The sequence below is a fragment of the Curcuma longa genome, chromosome 11, assembly GCF_044706935.1.
Source record: "Curcuma longa cultivar G26 ecotype Majalengka, Jawa Barat chromosome 11, ITB_CL_G26_1.1, whole genome shotgun sequence".
Lineage (NCBI taxonomy): Eukaryota > Viridiplantae > Streptophyta > Magnoliopsida > Zingiberales > Zingiberaceae > Curcuma > Curcuma longa.
In genome coordinates, this window is record NC_133871.1 from 6,134,346 (window position 1) to 6,153,235 (window position 18,890).

General features: G+C 41.3%; 4 protein-coding genes and 1 pseudogene across 4 annotated transcripts; 2 read left to right on the top strand and 3 right to left on the bottom strand.

Moving 5' to 3' along the window:
- Positions 1 to 271: 271 nt before the first annotated feature.
- Positions 272 to 2,890, bottom strand: LOC141838284 (AP2-like ethylene-responsive transcription factor CRL5). The gene is made up of 8 exons (XM_074725717.1): positions 2,625 to 2,890; positions 2,005 to 2,531; positions 1,848 to 1,930; positions 1,673 to 1,681; positions 1,521 to 1,609; positions 1,308 to 1,432; positions 887 to 963; positions 272 to 816 (listed from the first exon to the last, which is right to left on the bottom strand). Exons 2-8 carry the CDS (start codon positions 2,295 to 2,297, stop codon positions 431 to 433), a joined length of 1,062 nt encoding a protein of 353 aa, XP_074581818.1. The 5' UTR covers positions 2,298 to 2,531; positions 2,625 to 2,890; the 3' UTR covers positions 272 to 430.
- Positions 2,891 to 7,176: 4,286 nt separating this feature from the next.
- Positions 7,177 to 8,438, bottom strand: LOC141838283 (protein RETICULATA-RELATED 3, chloroplastic-like). Its single transcript, XM_074725716.1, has one exon. It carries the CDS (start codon positions 8,425 to 8,427, stop codon positions 7,342 to 7,344), a length of 1,086 nt encoding a protein of 361 aa, XP_074581817.1. The 5' UTR covers positions 8,428 to 8,438; the 3' UTR covers positions 7,177 to 7,341.
- A 491-nt stretch (positions 8,439 to 8,929) lies between these two features.
- Positions 8,930 to 9,693, bottom strand: LOC141837643 (NDR1/HIN1-like protein 13; annotated as a pseudogene).
- Positions 9,694 to 13,768: 4,075 nt separating this feature from the next.
- LOC141842018 (putative glucan endo-1,3-beta-glucosidase GVI) lies at positions 13,769 to 14,889 on the top strand. Its single transcript, XM_074730231.1, has 2 exons — positions 13,769 to 13,844; positions 13,937 to 14,889. Exons 1-2 carry the CDS (start codon positions 13,778 to 13,780, stop codon positions 14,887 to 14,889), a joined length of 1,020 nt encoding a protein of 339 aa, XP_074586332.1. The 5' UTR covers positions 13,769 to 13,777.
- A 209-nt stretch (positions 14,890 to 15,098) lies between these two features.
- Positions 15,099 to 18,582, top strand: LOC141841996 (uncharacterized). The gene is made up of 2 exons (XM_074730209.1): positions 15,099 to 15,235; positions 18,108 to 18,582. Exon 2 carries the CDS (start codon positions 18,117 to 18,119, stop codon positions 18,351 to 18,353), a length of 237 nt encoding a protein of 78 aa, XP_074586310.1. The 5' UTR covers positions 15,099 to 15,235; positions 18,108 to 18,116; the 3' UTR covers positions 18,354 to 18,582.
- Positions 18,583 to 18,890: the final 308 nt, after the last annotated feature.

Here is an 18,890-nt window from a genome sequence, read left to right on the forward strand (position 1 = left end):
ATCAGATAGTGACCGTTTTGTAGATGGCAGATAAAGCGGATCGAATCCGGTCGAAACCCTACAATTGACATTCAAAACCCAGAATAGATATATCATAATTTCTATTTTAAAAATAATAATAATAAAAGGATCCCAAAAATTATTTTCCTTTTTGTTGAATCTTATTCAACTCATCAACCTATTTTTTTAAAATTGATGTACAAATACAATGAACTATTTATATTTAGTTTTATTAATCTAGTTGTTCAATAAGAGTTTTTGCTTGCTCAACCAAATTATGCTTTATGCAGGTTTCAAATCCAAAAGACGAAGCAATAAGGTCAGAAGTGTTCTTGCAGTACCAAACACGAAAAACTCCACCACCACCACAATGCCATAGCAAAAGCACAAGTATCAGGAAGCGGGTGTTTGAAGTCGCCACTCTTTCCCCTCACCCAACTTCTCCGGCCACCATCGCAGACTCATCAAAGATGCAATCTTTTGCAGCGGCATTTCCTTCTTCCTCGAAGAGGACCTCGAGATTGTCTTCAAACCCACCGCCGGAGAAGAAGCTGCCGTCGAAGAATTGGTCCATGAAAGGACTCCACGGCATCATGTTTTCTTCTTCGAAGACACTGTGGCCCTCGGCGTGAGGTTCGTCAGAGTTGTAGTAATCTTGGTTCGCCTCCGGAGGAGGAGCTTCCGGAGTACTTGTGGCTGTGGCAGGTATCTTCTGGCAGCTCATGTAGTTGCTGATGTTGAAGTTGGTGACTGCGTTGGGGCCTCTGTACTCGATCGCCGCGAGGTCGTAAGCTTGGGCTGCCTCCTCCTGTGTGCCTGAAATGAGATTTTAGGAGACTGACAAGAAGCAGAAGAAGAAGAAGAAGAAAGGGATACGAGGACTCACTGAAGGTTCCCAGATAGAGATACTTGTTGCCAAAAACTCTTCCAATCCTCGCCTCCCACCTCCCATTGTGGTGGTGCCTGCCAAATTCCAGCCGTGTCATCAGTTTGTTTTCAGAGCACCGGCCTCAAATGGGAAATGTGTGCATGCTACAAAACGTACTCAGACTCGGCCAAAACATTAAATTTCAGCAATTAATTAGCTAAATGGCAGTTACAACTCTCCAACATTTTGAACTTGCAAAAAGAAAAGCCTTTTTGTTCAAAAGATCAATTACTCCTCATCGACACGTTCTTCAAGATGCAGAAAATGAATATAAAATGGGAAGAATGAATGATTCAGGTTTGAAACGAAATGGTCAAAGCACTAACAAAAGATAATACTAAATAAATGATCCTTTTAAAGAACATATTTAATACTTAACCTGGCCACCCCACGGTACTTGGAGACGCCTCTCGAGAACCCATTGCTCCTGCGCCTGAGAGAAGCCAAGTACTCCTCCTTCGACATGCTTTGCATTTCTTCGTAGTCCTTTCTGTAGCTATCAAACTGGATCCAATATATGTATTATTTATTTATTTATTTATCTATCTATCTATTATTTTATCACAAAACAGATTTAAATATCAGCACATACAGGAAAATTCAGAGCTGTTTCAGGACCCCAATATTTGAGTGCAGCGAGATCATACGTCCTAGCTGCAGCTTCTTCATCATCATAAGCCCCTTCACAGTGAACACCAATTCAAAGATGGATCTTTTTTATCACACTTGTAAGCAGTGACTTACCTAAATACACTGTACCAATGCCGCATGAGACCCCCAACCCACGTGCCGTTCACGAGACAAGATCCAAGTGAGAAAAAGGAAAACAAATGCCATTAAAATAAAAGGGCAGAATAAATAAATAATTGGCAGCGATCATGCTCATTAAGTAAGTTCCTTGATGTGCCTTTCTGCTAACCTTGTCTTCCTTTCTTCTTCTGAAGGGGGTTCCAGAAAAGCTTGTCCCATAGGTGAGCTTCATACCTCCCAGTCCATCTATGCCTATAGATCGACAAGCCACAAATCTAAACACTACACACAATTAGATTTTTCTTTGTTTTAAGTTTAATTGTTACCTGGTGACGCCTCTGAAAGAAGAGCTTCTCTTGCCATTGCCGTTGTCCAAATTCTTCTTCTTCTTCTTCTTCTTATCCGAGTTGGAAGCTTTCTTGGAGAGCCTTGGCTTCCTGGCTTTGGTCACTTGAAACACATTGGAGGGGGAGGAGGAGGGGGAGGAGGAGGGGGTGGAAGGAGAAGTTTTCATGGATTTGGAGATTGGAACAATTGAAGGAGGTTGTTTCCAGGGATCGACGAGGCAAGTGTGAGTGCATATATATGGAGAGGAAGGGGTTGGTTTAAGCTTGACCATGGGCTTACAATGACAAACTCAATGGATGGATTTGCTCAACTCTTAACCATGGTTAAAGTGCTGTCAGATGGAGCCAAGTGGCTTGGGTTAGAGCTCTTGGAGGTGGTGAGAGACAAGAGATGGCATGCCTTCCAAGACAACTTCGTCTCCACAGCGCACATTTTAAGTGTCAGTTTAGCTTCTCTGAAGAAGAGGTTGAACCTTTCTCATGCCATTGTTCTCAATTAACCCCATCTGAGGAGAAGACAAATAAAAGAATAGAATCCTGTTTTTATAATTGAGATCATTTTGAAAGTAAAAAAACGAGGTTGATCAGTGGATACAAACAAGTTAATCAGCTTGGAGACCCAGTTTTGGTGTGCCAATCAGCAAGCAGACGACACAGTACAGGTCCAAATTCTTCTTCTTCTCTGAGTTGGAAGCTTTCTTGGAGAGCCTTGGCTTCTTGGCTTTGGTCACTTGAAACACATTGGAGGAGGAGGAGGAGGAAGGAGAGCTTTTCATGGATTTGGAGATTGGAAAAATTGAAGGAGGTTGTTTACAGTGATTGATGAGGCAAGTGTGAGCGCATATATAGAGAGAGGAAGGGGTTGGTTTAAGCTTGACCATGGTTTTACAATGACAACTCAGAAATGAAAGGATTTGCTCAACTTTAACCATGGTTAAAGAGAGGTGCTGTCAGATGGAACCAAGTGGCTTGAGTTAGAGCTCATGGCGGTGGCTGGTGAGAGACAACACTTGGCTCGCAATACAACTTGTACTCCACCGAGGACACTTTGTGTCAGTTTAGCTGCTCTGAAGAAGAGGTGGAACCTTTTTCATGCCATTGTTCTCATGGAATTCCATCTGAGGAGAATACAAATAAAAGAATAGAAACCTGTTTTATGATTGAGATCATTTTGAAAGTAAAAACGAGGTTGATCAGTGGATGCAAACGAGTTAATTAGCTAGGAGACCCAGTTTTGGTGTGCCAATTAGCAGTTCGAGTAACGTACATGGTATAGTTGGTAGGTCACCAAAGGGCAGTCCTCACAGTTCTCACGGGTGTCACGGTAATGATGGCATAAAACAAGTCATTAAAGACATTCTCCAGGAAGGCATCTTTTTACTGTTTCAAAGCTGCATCGCAATAACTTAAAAGCAAAATAATAATAATAAAAATAATGAGAACGCAAAAACATGTTTAGCAAATCAATTCTTTTGTTCCCAAGATTGTCCATACCAAAGTTGCTGTGAGCTGGAGACCGCACCAACCGATTCAACAACCCGAGAGAAGCTTGAACTCCTTAAACGAGTTGGGAGCATGTTTCCTTCCTATCTACCTTGTTTCCTATCATCCCAAACTCGTTCCTCGGTTTGCTTGGATAGTAGGTTGCCAAATTGTAGGACTAGGAGCGTAGCGTGGTGCCATGCCTTTCTATATCCTCCTATCTAACCTCTCGCTCATATTTCCCTTTTCTTTTCCTTGCAAGATATCATAAGATCAGAAATAACAAATGTGCAGTAATGCAAGAGTCAAATCTGAATGGCTCAACTTCTACCAAAATGAAGGACTCTCACAGCCGCATGAGGAACCGTAAAGCATCTACGAAACTTGTTTATATTTTCCTGCAATCAAAAAGTGAAACATTCTAGGAGAGTTGTCGCAAATTGGGAGAAAATGCAATTGCCCATGACGTATTCAGTCAGATGAAAGATTCATCTAAATCTGTGACTTCAGCAATCCATCAATGTAGCAACTGGCATCTGCAATCAACAAAATATAGCCACAAAAATATCAATCAATCTATGAATTTAGGCCATTAAATTCCTCGGATAAGCCAGCACAAATTTAACAATAACCATATGTAAAATCCGGCACTGCTAATCTGGAAAGCCAAAGTGATGGCAACTGAATTCAATATATATTGGTTCCAGTGCAAGAATAAATCAACTGATCAGAACAACAATAACATGTCAGTATTTCAAACTAAGCAACAGATAATCGTTGTGATGAAACTCAGTGATACCATAAAATGCATGTCATCTGCAGATATATTCCTGCCACCATTCTACATTCGCTCGCATATTTGCTCGGCTGCAAGACATCCAGGATGCCATAAACATTTATTTTGTTACAAAAATTGTACCTTTCAATAATATGACATATGAAGCCACAATTTGGAAACAGATACAAACTTATTTAATAAAAATTGCACAATTGGTACGTCCTTCAGACAGCAACTGCCCAAACTAGATAATGTTGGAGTCCCCAGGCTTAGTTTTTGTAGAAGAAACAGAAATCCTGCAATCTGCACCTTAACCACAAAAGCTCTGTGTATCCAAATAATAAATAAATACATACTTGTGATATATAAAGCTACATTTTCGAAACAGATATGAACTTATTCAACACAACTTGCGAAATTTGCATGATCTTCTGACACTAACTGCCTAAACCACTTCATAGTCTATAAGCTTTAAACTATTTTTCAATAAACACAAATTCTGCGATGAAGTCATAGAGGAATGTCTATAGTTGCTATTCACAGGTTAATTTGTTTAGTAAAACACTACCAAATAAGATACAATCTCAACTAACATCAAATTCAAGCTCTGTAATTGATCTTTTATTTTTAAATGCGACTGGTAGAAGTTAATAAAATAAACAGAAAGAATTACCCTACATGAGAATTCAAGAATGATGCTCAAACATTGCTCTGCCCACTCAGTGCAAGTTTGAAGAATATAAACTCAATGTTAGTTGGAATACTGTTGCTATTATATTAAAAATGTATAGCCGATCAGAATAGCACCTCCTCAAAGGATGCAGATCCTGCATAATTACTCAGGAACATGCTTAGAGAAACCAAACCTACAATGTATGATACTAAGCTTTTCAATAGAGAGAAAAAGGTAAAAAAATAAATGCCACATTAGTAACACAACTTGTTGTGAGATTTAGTCAAATTCCAACCCAATACTTGGTTTCAAATCAGAAGAGATTCACTTTCACTCAGATTTTGTTGGCTAAAAGACTATAAAAAGATATTGTTTGTTTGACAGCATGAGTCATCTAATGGGATCAAAACCCTCATCCAGACAAAAAATACCATAAATCACAAGTTCTATATCAGAGGTAACACCAACAAAAAAAAAAAAAAAGCAAGCTTAAAGGTAAGTTTGCTCATTTGGAAAGGCAAAGAACTGCATGTGCAGCAGAGCCCCGGTTGAACCTCAAATGCAAGTGGAGGTGCATCTGGACCATGGAGCTCAAACAAGATTATGGGTCTTGGCAAAAACATCAAGCTTTAAGATGGGAGATATTGTCAAGAGAGAGAAGATATCCGATGGATAGTTCTCAACCTCATATCCCAAATGAGATGCACATGTCTCATTGGAAAATGATTTCATTATCGATCCCGAATCCTTCTCCTAGATTGATAAATCCTCCTTGTGTTTTTCATGCCGATATCATTAAATTCATTGTCACCTACTCACCCATAACCCAAAGAAATATGTCGCGAATGGTCCAGCGGCAAGGTTCGTGCATGTTTTTCTCGGCTTGAGACTACAACCTTGTTCAGTTCCTGCAAGTTACCAAGAAGGTATCATATCTTCCTGGAAGTCCATCTGCCCAAGTGACCAATGAACAAATTTATTGTTTTCCTCCCCCCCCCCCCCCCCCCCCCCCCTTATTCTTTCCTCTTATTCTGTTATTTTCCCATCTTAAGATGCAATATACCACTATACTCAGTAATTTATAAGCCTTTAGTGGTTTGAGATTCTTAAGATCCTTGTAAATAAAAGCTGAACTTGAGTATGAGGTGAAACCATGGTGAAGTTATAGACCTGTTCAGAAGTGATGTTTGCAAATCTGTAAACAAGGTAATGAATAGTTGTATATTATACACAAACCTAGTTACCTCTTGATTTAATGATCATTATAGAATGAATGTGACACAAGCGATTTGATTCAGCAAAGAAAAAAAGTAGCCAAATATACTAAGTTATGACTTTTGAGCAACTATGTAGGAGGAAATTTTAGATGGAATTTTCCTACTCTACTTACTAAATGGCAAGACACATAATGATAGATGCATTTTTAAGAGATCACACTAGATAAACTGAAATACAGGTTAAGGATGAACAAAAAACCAATTGAATTTATTGAAGGTGTTGATTGAGAATAAGAAAGAGACATGAAGTTTCATAAAAATCTGTTCTAAATTTAACAAGCCAAAAAGGCTTAAGAATTTATTTTTTTTAAAAACAGAAACTTAAATATAAAATATCGAACTTATTAACTGATACTTACAGGCATAACTGCTATCTAGCTAACAGTAACCCAACATTAGCTGCATTTCAGGGGCTAAAACTTCTGTTAGATAATATGCCATGCTAATTTCAAATCCATTAAACTATTCCATGTTGGATATGTTATGAACATAACTTGAAGTGAAACTGGAATTCAGAGTCAAAAGAATAAAGCTTCATAACAAAACATGAATATGATGACAGTGCAACATAACTTCAACCATTTATCGAATATATTAATTAATTAATCTTTTACCACATTAAAGCAACTTTTTATCATATAGAATTATATATTTAAAAATTTTAACCAATCTTACATCATTTGGAATTATCTACTGAAATATAAGTAGGTTTATAGTAAGTTCATATTTATTTATATGATCTTAATCAACACAATTAACACAACTTCCTAAATATGACACGGTTAACACGACACAATAGCATGAAAAAAAAAATCACAAAAACATCTTACACTTTTGAAGCCTTTATGCATCTGTGTCCATATCATGAGACTATGAGATGCTTCTTTTTGAAAGATTAGCAAACAACAGCTAAAAGAGTTTATGAGGGAAAGAACGTGAGAAACCCATAATCCTAGTTATTCATTCGATATAGAAAAGGAGTAGCACCAACTCTGAGGATTAACAAAGCAAAACTACTAAGCTCAGTACTAATACATCCGAAGTTCTGTTCTATTTCTTCTAAGATATTGCGCATTTTCCCATTCTTTGACAGTCCACTATAACCATCACTTACTTGACTCACTCCTCTGCAAATCAGCATCTTCAACCTCAGAAACTGCAGGGACACCGTTATCAATCAGCCTTTGCTTGTCTTCTCCCTTCTCTGCTTCTACCTTCTGTGACCCTGTCAGCCTCGCGAGCAATACAAACGACATCCCACCAAACACATTATTCAAGCACCTCAAAACCAGCACCGACGTCTTAAATCCTACTGGTGGCAATGCTTTTTCCACTACAGACTCTAAACCGTTCAGAGTTTGGTAACGGAAATTGCTACTCAAACCCATGTGTAAAGCCCAAGTGCCAGCGTTCAGTAGCGTAGGCGGGGGTTTGTTGGGAACCTCAAAATCTGGATCCATCCTCTTGCGCAAAGCGATCAATCCGTTTGAGATCGCTGTTCCTACGAGCCCAGCTGCAAAACCTACAGCCGCGAAGGTCGCGCCTTTGTAAACAAAAGTACCAAGACGTGATAACAGCGAGTAGGACCCCGGCTCGAACATATGGCCAGTGGGGCAGGAAGCAAACACTCCGGGGAGGGAAGATGAAGCAGCAGGAGAGGCGGAAGTAGGGGCGAGGAGGTACATCAGAACGAAGTTGAGGATGGACCCGACGACAAGGGTGGAGAAGACGAAGTCGAGCTCGTTGAGGCCGAAGTTGGGGCGGGAGGCCATGTCGCCGAGGACGCATGCACTCACGCCGACCAGCTCCTCCATAAAGACCTTGAAGGGAAACTGGGGATCCGCCGAAACCCTAGCTCGCCAACCTTCGAGGAAGAGGCCGAGCAAGCTAGAAGAGCCAGAGCGCTCCTCGTCGTAATGGTCGCCAGGAGTTCCTTCCGGGCCCGATCCGCCACCACCGCGTCCGCCGGGGGTTCCATCAGAGCCTCCTCCAGAGGAGGGGAGATCGGAGGAGGAGAGAGCACGGAGAAGGCTAGGGCTTGCGGAAGTGAAGCGGAGGGAGCATAAGGAAGGAGCACGGTTAGCGGTGGCAGAGATGCGAGGAGGAAGGGAGGGGAGGGAAGGGAGACGGTGAACGCCGGAGTGGTCGGCGACGCGGTGATTGAGAGCGGACCAGCGAAGCTGAGCCGCCATGGCAGATCGGATTCTTGCTGTAGATGAGTGCGAAAGAAAGAGAGAGGTGCGGTTTATAAAGCGTTAAAGAAGGAAAGAATGAAAATGGAATTTGATTATTATTGTTATAAGGGCAAATTTGCCAAAGTACACATCAAATAATAAAAAAAATGATAATCCTAATTAATCGTATTGACTCAATCTCTGAAGCATTGATCAATTTAATCGATCTGATCATAAAAATTTTCTATCGGCTATCAGAGTAAATCGGGAAGTACACGTAACTACTAACCCAGATGCCCAATATCCTATCCTCATTTTGAAGAAAATTCCTATAAATACGTCGGATCAAACATCTCAACAAAAAAAAAAAGAAATAAGATGGAATTTGATTAATAATAATATTATTATAAGGGCAAATCTGTCAAAGGACACACTTTGTATTATTTTTTAAATACCTAAAAAAATATTTTTTATTAAAGAAGGAAATTAAGAAGAATATAGCGGCAACGGCAACAGAAGGTCAGCCAAAAATTTTGACCTTGGCATGGCAACGCCGGTCGACGACGACGGCGTTCTCCCTCAGGCCGTCCACCGTCACCTCGCACCTCACCCTCACCTTGATCGTCCAGCTCGTGACGGCACCCAACTTGATCCTCACAGGCACCCCCACGTACACCTCCAATGGCACCTTCCTCCGCGTCGTCTGCGCCGCCGTCAGGGCCTCTTGCACCGCCGCCGTCAGCCGGATCGCCGACCCCCTCAGCTCTGTCGTGAACCTCGTCTCGTTCCGAGGGGGGTGGTAGAACTCCGGCCACCTACCGTCGCACAGCATCACGCCGTCGTAGACCGCCGTTATATCGCTGCCGTCGCGGTAGTAGATGCCAACCCTCTTGTTGCGCCGGTTGTCGGCGACGACGGTGACGGCGAAAACAGGGGAGACGGTGAAACCCGTGAGGACGAAGTAGGATATCGATACGCCTTCGATGGAGTAGCGAGGGACGCGGGGGCGTACGGAGAGGAAGAGGATGCCTGCCGTGGCCGCGAGGAAGAAGATGAACGCGCCGAGGCAGAGAAACAGCGGCAGCAACGCCGCCGCCCCCGGCGGCGGCGGGAGCTACAAACCTGGACTGCGCCGCTCGGAACACGGATCGCCTGGGTTGCTGGCTCAGGCTGCGAGGGCTTGCCGACGGGGAGGATGGCTTCGGCGGAGGAAGCTGAGAGGCGAGGACTCTCCGGACGCATGCCCTTCTCCGGCATATGAGCCGGGTGCACTCGCTCGGTCATCGATCGCCGCGGCAGAGCAAAACAGAGGCGCAACAGAAAGCTCTCAATCTCACCGCGACGGCGTCGAGAAAAATTGGATTGCGGCCCTTAAATGGAAGCAGGGGTCAACGAGGAGACTTCCGGTGGGAGAAATTCGCTGGCATCGCCGCAACGGCGACGATGTTCTTGTTCCTCAGTTCCCCGTCGTTTCGTTAGAGCACACTCAAAGCAGGTTCCCGTTGGCGCAATCTGCTTAACGAGGCCACCATTGCAGACGTTCGATCCGATGGACATTTTTACACCATTTTTTTCCCCCTCGTTCTTTCTGAAAAATATTAAAAGATAAAAATATATACGACTCGAAGTCGATCGTTTTCGATGAAATCGACAACTTCGATTCTCAACTGCTTCTCGACTAATATATCGATGGCTTGCAGTTGCTGCCATTTTCCTATTCATTCTAGTTTGCAGTGGAAGGCTTAAATTTTTAATTCCTGTCAGTTATTCTGTACATTTTCAGAGAGACGATTGTCTGCACACCTTGCTAATTGTTTTTTAGGGCATTATCAGCTCTCAGCTTCTAAGGAAAGTCCCCCTGCGACTGGGCGCACGTCCGGTGCGACGCCGGGACCGGGCGCGTCGCCCGCCTCACGCTCGAGGGGCTCTCCCTCTCCGGCCCTCTCCCTCGCGGCCTCGACCGCCTCCCGGCGCTCGCCGCGCTCTCCCTCTCCGACAACAACCTCTCTGGGCCCATTCCGCCCGGGCTCTCCCTCCTCCCCGCGCTTCGCTTCCTCGACCTCGGGTCGCAATGCCTTCTCCGGCCGCGTCCCGCAGGACCTCGCGCTCCTCCCCTCGCTCCTCTCCCTCGACCTCTCCTCCAAGCGAGGTGGTGGTGTGGATAGAGGAGCTGGGCGAGGGCAAGCTGGTGGCGCTCGCACGGGCGCTCCGCGACTTCGAGGATCAGAGGGAGGTCAAGGAGACGATCCCGGCGTGGCGGGCAGTGCGGTGTGCTGCGGATCCCGCTCGACAAATTTCTCAGCTCCGTCCGTCCGTTGTGTTTCCGCCCGATTTGGCGGGGATAGATTTGACGGAAAAATCATCCGTGGACGGACTAAAGGTTGCCTTCCTACAAACTTTGACAGGTAAACGAGGGATGCATGCATGCAAAGGAAATCTTTCCACGGTTTCTTTTTCCGCACCTCCAAGTAAACTGGGCCTAAGGAAAAAGAGAGTGTTAACGCCTTCTCAACCTATTCATTTTACTTCTTATAATAATAAAAAATTGATTCAGTCATATTAATAAAAATTTTGACTTGTATGTGAGCTGGGTTCATGTGGACTGGACATGAATGTTAAGTTTAATATAAGTGTATGTGAATCCGTGTGAAATCGTTAAGGATGGAAAAAAGTTGATTAAAAATCAAAATTAAATTTTGAGATTTATCTATAAATTCAGATGAATTAATTAATCAATAGATAAATTATTAATTAAGTAGCTGATTAATTGATTAATTATTCAATTAATATGATTGCACTTATAATCGATTAATTAATTAATTAATATTGTGCATATTAATATTTAATTAATCAATTAATAAATATACATGTTGTATTGATTAAAGACGATTCATAATTTTTACATCAAACCCTTTTCTCCTCGTGAGTAATCATTTTTTTCCTCTTAAGGTGGAATTCGCTATCCAGCGGCCTCCTCAAATCACATTATACTTCTTATCTTCAAATCACTTAATACTTAATTCGATTTCAAATCGTAAAATCTTGTCTGGAGCTCTCTTCTTTCTCTTCTCTTACAACTTCTAAAATTTCGAAAGTTTTGTTAGGGGTCTAAATTTGTTATATTTTAAGACGTATTGTGAGGTATTGTTAATAAACTGTAAGTATATGGGCCGGATAATATCATTTTGAGAAAAGACTTTTTTTTCATCTTGATCATTTTGACTTTAACACTCTTATTCCTAGGAATAACTTGAGGAAGGGTGTCGATATCTGAAGTGATAACTTGACGATCAATGAGATTAAGTTAATAATAACAGAAAAAAAAAGATACATCTTATTATATCATGAAAAAGTACTTCGATAATCGAAAAGGATGTATCCTGAATATAAATGAGACAAAATTCATGTACGTCATCTTACCTAACTATATTAGTTTAAGCTGTTGACTCTGTTGGTGTTCGGTTGATTTTGATGTGATCAATCAAGTTAGGTTAAGTCCTGTTGTGATCTGATCTCTTTGTCTAAAAATGCAGGAGCTAGGAGCAGAGGAAGTCGAACGGAAGACGTAGCAGTCGAGAAGGATGGCACAGGGGAGTGAGTTAAACGGGCTCGGTGCATCCGAGGGATGCGGAAGCTGCGGAAGAGTACATCGGTGGAACGAGAAGGACGTACATGGTGTTCAAGGAATGAGAGACCGGAAGAAAGGACGCTCAAGAAGCAAAAGGTCAGAGTTAGATTTGGGTGAGCCTAACTCTGGTTGGCTAGAAATCACCCAAATAATGTTTTAAAAAAGTCAACTCTATTGACTTTGACCAAGTCAAAATTTGACGTGGTTTCACCGACTCATCGTTAAGCTAATTGACTGAACTCAATTGTTGGATAACACCACTAATTCATCTAATATTAGTAAGACGACCCTAAAATAAAAATCCATATAAAATAAAGAGAAGACTAGAGCAACCTTGCTCTTTACAATCATGTAAAAGAGTTACTAGAACTCTAGAAAGATAAATAAAAATAAATATCGGAGAACTCGAAAGATCTAAAAGTCTTGGCGATTCTAATTTCTTAAAGTTGTTTTGTGCACTTGATAGTAAAGTAAGGAATAATTTTTATATAGAAGTGACTAAAGAACTCCAAAGAAGTTCACATATCTAAAGTACGTAATGAAATTCAACATTTAGAATTGCACGGGCTAAATTTTGTATTACCTCTTATTTAATCAAGTTTATCACTATATAATTATATATATTGACCCGAACAAGTCATGAGCTCTACAATCTTGACAAAATCTATGCCGGAGTCAACGTGTTTGACCGCTTCACTTATCATATTAGACATTTTACTTTGTCAACGCTCCTCTTATTCAAACAAAAATTACTCACCGCTCTATCAAAGTTACTAAATTACATTTTGCTCCTTCATCATTTTAACTATGCCATGTCTTCTTTAAATATTCTTGAAAATTCTTCATATTGCTATCTGATGCAGGGGCAATGGATGATATAGTGCCTTTTCATATGGAGGTTAAGAGTCAAACGAAAGTCCCCCTTATGACTGATTTAGCAGTGCTAGTCATATGAACTAGTGTGAATCTTTATCTTTTATAGATTCATGAATAAGCTGCGAATATTTCTAAGACACATGGCAACATGAGAATAAAAGAGCAGTTATGAAGTTGTCAAATATGATGCTCTTGAATCTCTTTTTTTCTGTACATAATGCCAAAAAGAAATAGAAAAAATGAGCATCCATCAGATACAACCTTCTCATACACTTACATAATGGTACTGCTTAACAAACAAAGGGACTCTTTCTCTCCTTCCCAGGGGAGCTCTTCTTCTTCTCTGCTGGTTGGTTCGACTTTATAAACTTTTTCTTCTTCTTATTCAGCAATTTCATTTTTCCTTTTATGAAATACTAATTTGAACAACGAAGTGATTTGTCGAGACTCTCCGGCATCATTCTCACCTCCTGTTGAAGTGCATTCAAGGTTCTTATCATCCTCTCTCGAGCTCTGCTAGAAAATCACATACGTCAGATCGTTCGTTGATTGATGACTTGACTGTCCATGACATCCAACCGGAACCCTATTATTTTATCCACAGCCACTGACAATTTGAAAATCATAGAGGCTACTAAAATTTAGCTGCTGAATTGAATATTTATCCTAAAAATAAATTGAATATAATATGTGGTAATTTGCAAAAACAGGATTAAGTGGAAAATAGTTGAAATGTCCAGAAGTTGAGTGAAAATTTCCCATCCTAAAGTAGTTGGTTGGCAGTTGTACTAACTACGCTCTCTGTTTATAAATATCCAGTTCAATTCAGATAAATCCATCGAATGAATCGAAAAAGGCGTGGAAATGGCGAATTTGGCGGTGTTTTTTGCAATGATTTTTACGATTTTGATCAATCTCTGCTATCGATCAGGTGCGATGATTTCATTTTTCTTCTTTCCCCTGTGAATTTTGATCTCGTAATTCGATCGATGAATGCGAAAACAGAGTTCGTGATTGTTGCAGAAGCACAGGCGGCCGCCGTCGGAATAAACTACGGCTTGCTCGGCGACAATCTCCCCTCTACGGAGCAGGTGGTGGCTCTGTGCGCCTCCCGCGGCATCGGAAGGCTCCGCCTCTTCCACCCAGACGCTGCTGTGCTCGGTGCTCTCCGCGGCTCCGGCATCGAAGTCGTTCTCGGCACCTTCAACGAGGAGCTCCCCGGCCTCGCCTCCGACCCCTCCACCGCCGAGAATTGGGTCGCGGCCAACGTTGTCCCCTTCGCCGGCTCCGTCCGCTTCCGCTACATCAACGCCGGGAACGAGGTGATCCCCGGCGACAAAGCCGGTCACGTCCTCCCGGCCATGCGAAACATCGACTCCGCCCTGCGGGCCGCTGGGCTGCAAATCCCGGTCACCACGGCGGTGGCCACGATGGTGCTCGGCGTGTCGTACCCGCCGTCGCAGGGGGCGTTCTCGGAGGCCGCTGCCGGTGTGATGGCCCCGATTGCGGAGTTTCTCCGGTCGACATCGGCGCCGCTGCTGGTCAACGTGTACCCTTACTTCTCCTACGCCCGCAATGAGGTGCCGTTGGACTACGCGCTGTTCAGGGCTGCGGGGACGCCGGTGATCGACGGCACACTGGTGTACGACAACCTATTCGACGCGATGGTCGACGCGGTGTACGCGGCACTGGAGAAGGTAGGGGCGCCGGAGGTGGGGGTGGTGGTCTCGGAGACCGGGTGGCCTTCGGGCGGCGGGGACCTGGGGGCGACGGTGGAGAACGCGGCGGAGTACGTGAACAACGCGGTGGCGCACCTAGGGAAGGGCGGGGGGACGCCGAGGAGGCCGGGGACGGCAACGGAGGCGTACTTGTTCGCCATGTTCAACGAGAATCAGAAGCCCGCGGGAACAGAGCGCTACTTCGGGTTGTTCCAACCGGACATGACCGAGGTCTATCATGTCAATTTCTATCCTTGAAGGGGGGAAATGAAAAAAGAGATATGTGGAGTTAATTAAAATTAAAATTATTATTATTCATTTAATTAACAATCCAGTTAGATTAACATTAAATCTAACGCTTAATTGTCGTTAATCGTCTCTTACCCAAACTGGCCCTAACGTTTGACACGTAAGCAGGCCGAAAAGTGAAAATAATTCATTATATTTTCAATTCGATCGAAACCCTGTTCAATCTCTCTCTCTCTCTCTCTCTCTCGATCGATCGATCGACCGCAGGAGCGATTAGCGAATACTATACGGAGGTGCGGATCGGTGAACACGGGTTCGGAATCTGAGGGCAGCAGTGGTTCGTCGCCGGTTGCTGGTAATAATCCTTCTTCTGTCATCTTCTTCGTCGCCGATTCCTTAGAAACTGGAGTTCGAGCTTTTGATCGAAATCTGATTTATACTCTTTCGAAATCCCTGCATTTGAGTTAATTTTAGCATTTTATTCTCTTCGATTGCTGACTCGTGCCCTGTTGATTATTATCGAAATCTGGTTTACACTGAAGAGAATTCCCCAATAGGTTTGATCGGTTCGAAATTGATATTATCGTCGTTCAAAATCGACCTCAAGAGTGTTCCACTGATAAACAAATGTTTATTAAAAAAAATTCTTATCGTTCATTTTCTCACTAAACTTTGGGATGAAAATTTTCTTCTGCACTAATCAAATACAGTTAGGTTTAGTGTAGAATGGGCTTGGTCATCATGAGTTGGGCCAGATCCGGCACAATTGGCGGACCAGGTGGAATCTTTTTTTTTTTATTTATAATTATTGTGAACATTAAATATTTAATAAAAATATGACTTTTAATATTAATATTTTAATTAATAAAATTATCTAAGAACCTTGGTTGACACAATCATGGTTCATCCCGGGACTAGATTATCTGGGTGGTGGCAAACTAATGAACAGGCCACGCCAAGCAAGGCTCATTTCAAGCCAAGTCAAGTCAAGCATAGCACGGGAAAGAAACTGGATCATTAGGCATGTGTCATGCCTGACTCAAGCACGACTCATTGACACCTCTAGTTAGGTTTGACCCGTGTAGTCTTGACTTATGGAGTGTTAGGGGCTCAAGCTGAACACAACCCAAATCATGTCGGGTCGGATCAAGGGTAGATGATCTGACTCATTTGATGCCTCAATTGGCTTTATTGAACCCTCTATTAGCACCACTTTCATCGCTTGCATATTTTATTGATGGCTGACATGATCAGTCCTTATAGCATCCACAACAGGGGATATTTTGAGAGGATATTTCTCCAAATATCCCTAAATCCCAAATCTCTACCACTGGAAGGGGATGGAGATTGGGATATTAGAAATCACAGGGCAAAAAAAGTTTCGCCCGGTGATTTCTATTTTTTTAAAAAAATAAATAAACTCACGGTTGTAGCACAAGGCATGTGGGTGGGGAGACAACAGGGGCTCACTAGTGCTGCAACTTTCTCTTTAATTTATTTTAAATTCAATGTATTTATCAATATTGTCAACCACCCATTGTTAGTACGACTATGATTGTGGAAGACGAATGTCATACAATATCAATTTGAAATCGCGAAGAACAAGATACTATCACAGCGAATCAAGGCTCAACAACCTAATTTGTTGAATACATTCGAAGAAATTCCGAGTTACGTGATATTCAGGTACATCATTAGCTTTGTTACGATTTGGTTGAACACATATGAGAAACACGTTGCCGTAATGAGTAAATAACTAATTTATCATCTATGAAATATTTAGTTATTTCAATTTTGAATTTGTGAAATATTGTATTCATATGTTGTACTATTTCTTTTAAAATTTATACGCCTTATATTGCACTGTTTTTGTTTAAATAAAATATTAATATTAAATTAATTATATTGAATAATTATCAAAATATGTAGATAAATATTAAGTAAAAATTTTATGGGCAAATTATAGATTAAATATATTAAATTGAAGAATTGAAAAATATAATTAATTTTATTTAAATGTGAAATTAGATGTAAATTAATAACATGACAGTGAGACCCATAAATATTTGATATTTGAGTGAGATATTTGATTGGGATAAATATTTGGGATAGTGAGATATTTGATGGATGTGGAACCCATAAATATTTGATTGTATTGTGGATGCTCTTAAAGATACAGTCAGGCCCCTTTTGTTGAAATAGTATCAATTTAGTGGAATGGACAATTTGGTTCACACTTGAACAAAAAAAAGAGAGAACCAGTTTATACCTTACCCTGCTACTTGTGTGACTCACATGTGACTGCAACAAATGACACAAGGCGAACAAGCATGGATATGAAACTTGAGTCCAATGATGTTCCCAAGACTAATCAAAGCTGAAGGACAAAGGAGCAGAAGGGGAAGAAATGAAAACAAGTGGAGGATAATTACCTTTGTTTTTGCTCCTGATTGTGTATGAAGGTGAGGGCATTGGCTGCTTGGCAATGGAGTATGCCAGAGATGGCTGGCTTGCCTTGCAGACAAACAAGGGCTCAGAGATTTTCACTGTCTGAATAAGTTCCATGTTAGATGTGATCCATACTCTGTTAGCTAATATCCAAGTTCTATTAACATAGCTCTAGACATTGTTCCTTTTAGTTGTAATTTAGTCTGATTGTCTATAACTTTCTTGGTTCTAGATTCTAGAACATTTCATTATTGCCTTTACTATTCAAACTCTCACTAATTGTTGGACCAAGTTCCAGTCGAGGTACTAACAATCTTCCACGACAATTGTATGCTAACACCCAAGATGATTTTGTTGTAGCAAATAGTTGGGAAGCTCTCCTTTCTGTTGCTAAATGTGACAGTTCCATTATAAAAATTCCTTTTTGGTAAGAATTATGCACTAAATGTGGGAAAAAATTTAGATGCCATTATCGTGAGAAAAAAGTTCGACTTGAATCCATGCTTTCGTTGCTTTTTTCTTCAAGTATCAAGGAACTTTAGTTTGATAGCTACTTAACACATTCTTAGATGATTCATGATTCTTATTTCTGCAGTTTTTTCCCTTCCTGGATCAAATTGTTCTAGTCAGTATTATTTAGAGTGTTGTCCTACTATTCAGTATTATTGTCACCCAGTTTGATTCGAACCAATATGCGATATTCTAGCATAATCTACAGGCTTCAAAGCAGCATTGCATTTGTCAGATAAGCCTTCTTTCTCATTGAAATTGCTCTTCAGTTTGCAGGGATGGGTTTATGGACACTGCTCGAGGGTTTTTTGCTTCTCGTGAATGCACTGGCGATACTGAACGAGGACCGGTTTCTTGCTCCCAGAGGATGGAGCTTTAATGAGGTCACCGGTGGTGCGAGAGTGAAGTCATTGAAGGGACAACTTATAGGGCTCATATATGCTACACAATATTTGAGAGTTCCACTCATTGTCCTCAATACAATCACTATACTGGTTAAGTTAGTCTCAGGTTAATATGCCCTTACAGAGGTAGCCGAGTTGGTATTTCAATGGTAGAATTGTAATAATGAAGTAAGGTTCGAATTCCTTGGGATTCATTCTCGTAGGAAAGTTGCTCGGTCTCGTGATTTATCTCCCTTCCACGGATCTTGAGGTAGGCTGTGGAGGAGCGCTTGAGGGCGTGTTAGCACCTTTTGCAACACTAGCGTCAAGTTAACTTGAAATGAAGCAACTTATTTAAAAACTGTTTTTTTTTCTCCCCATTCATTTTGATAGACTTGTCTCATCTATCAAAATGCCTATCGGCATTAAATTTTGTTACCATTTATTAACTAATAGTGTTTGATTCATCTTTGATTGCGTTGTAAAAGTTTCATTGCATCTTCTTATAGGAGAGAAGTTGATTGTTCTATAAGTGATAAAGAGTTGTTCTAAAATAAAATATAATATTTGCTTCATTACAAGTGGTTTTTTTTAAATTAAAAAACCCCTTTTTCAGTGAAAGAGAAGTTAAGAAAGATATATTTTTTCACAGAAAATATTTTTGAAAAA

Bases quoted from the DNA above. Each gene is read 5' to 3' on its own strand.
- LOC141838284 (XM_074725717.1), bottom strand. From the start codon at position 2,297: ATGGTCAAGCTTAAACCAACCCCTTCCTCTCCATATATATGCACTCAC. The intron at 964-1,307 runs GTTAAGTATTAA...GGAATTTGGCAG, and splicing joins AAGTACCGTGGGGTGGCCAG to GCACCACCACAATGGGAGGT. The intron at 817-886 runs GTGAGTCCTCGT...ATCTCATTTCAG, and splicing joins TCTCTATCTGGGAACCTTCA to GCACACAGGAGGAGGCAGCC.
- LOC141841996 (XM_074730209.1), top strand. From the start codon at position 18,117: ATGGGTTTATGGACACTGCTCGAGGGTTTTTTGCTTCTCGTGAATGCA.
- LOC141842018 (XM_074730231.1), top strand. From the start codon at position 13,778: ATGGCGAATTTGGCGGTGTTTTTTGCAATGATTTTTACGATTTTGATC. The intron at 13,845-13,936 runs GTGCGATGATTT...TGATTGTTGCAG, and splicing joins CAATCTCTGCTATCGATCAG to AAGCACAGGCGGCCGCCGTC.
- LOC141838283 (XM_074725716.1), bottom strand. From the start codon at position 8,427: ATGGCGGCTCAGCTTCGCTGGTCCGCTCTCAATCACCGCGTCGCCGAC.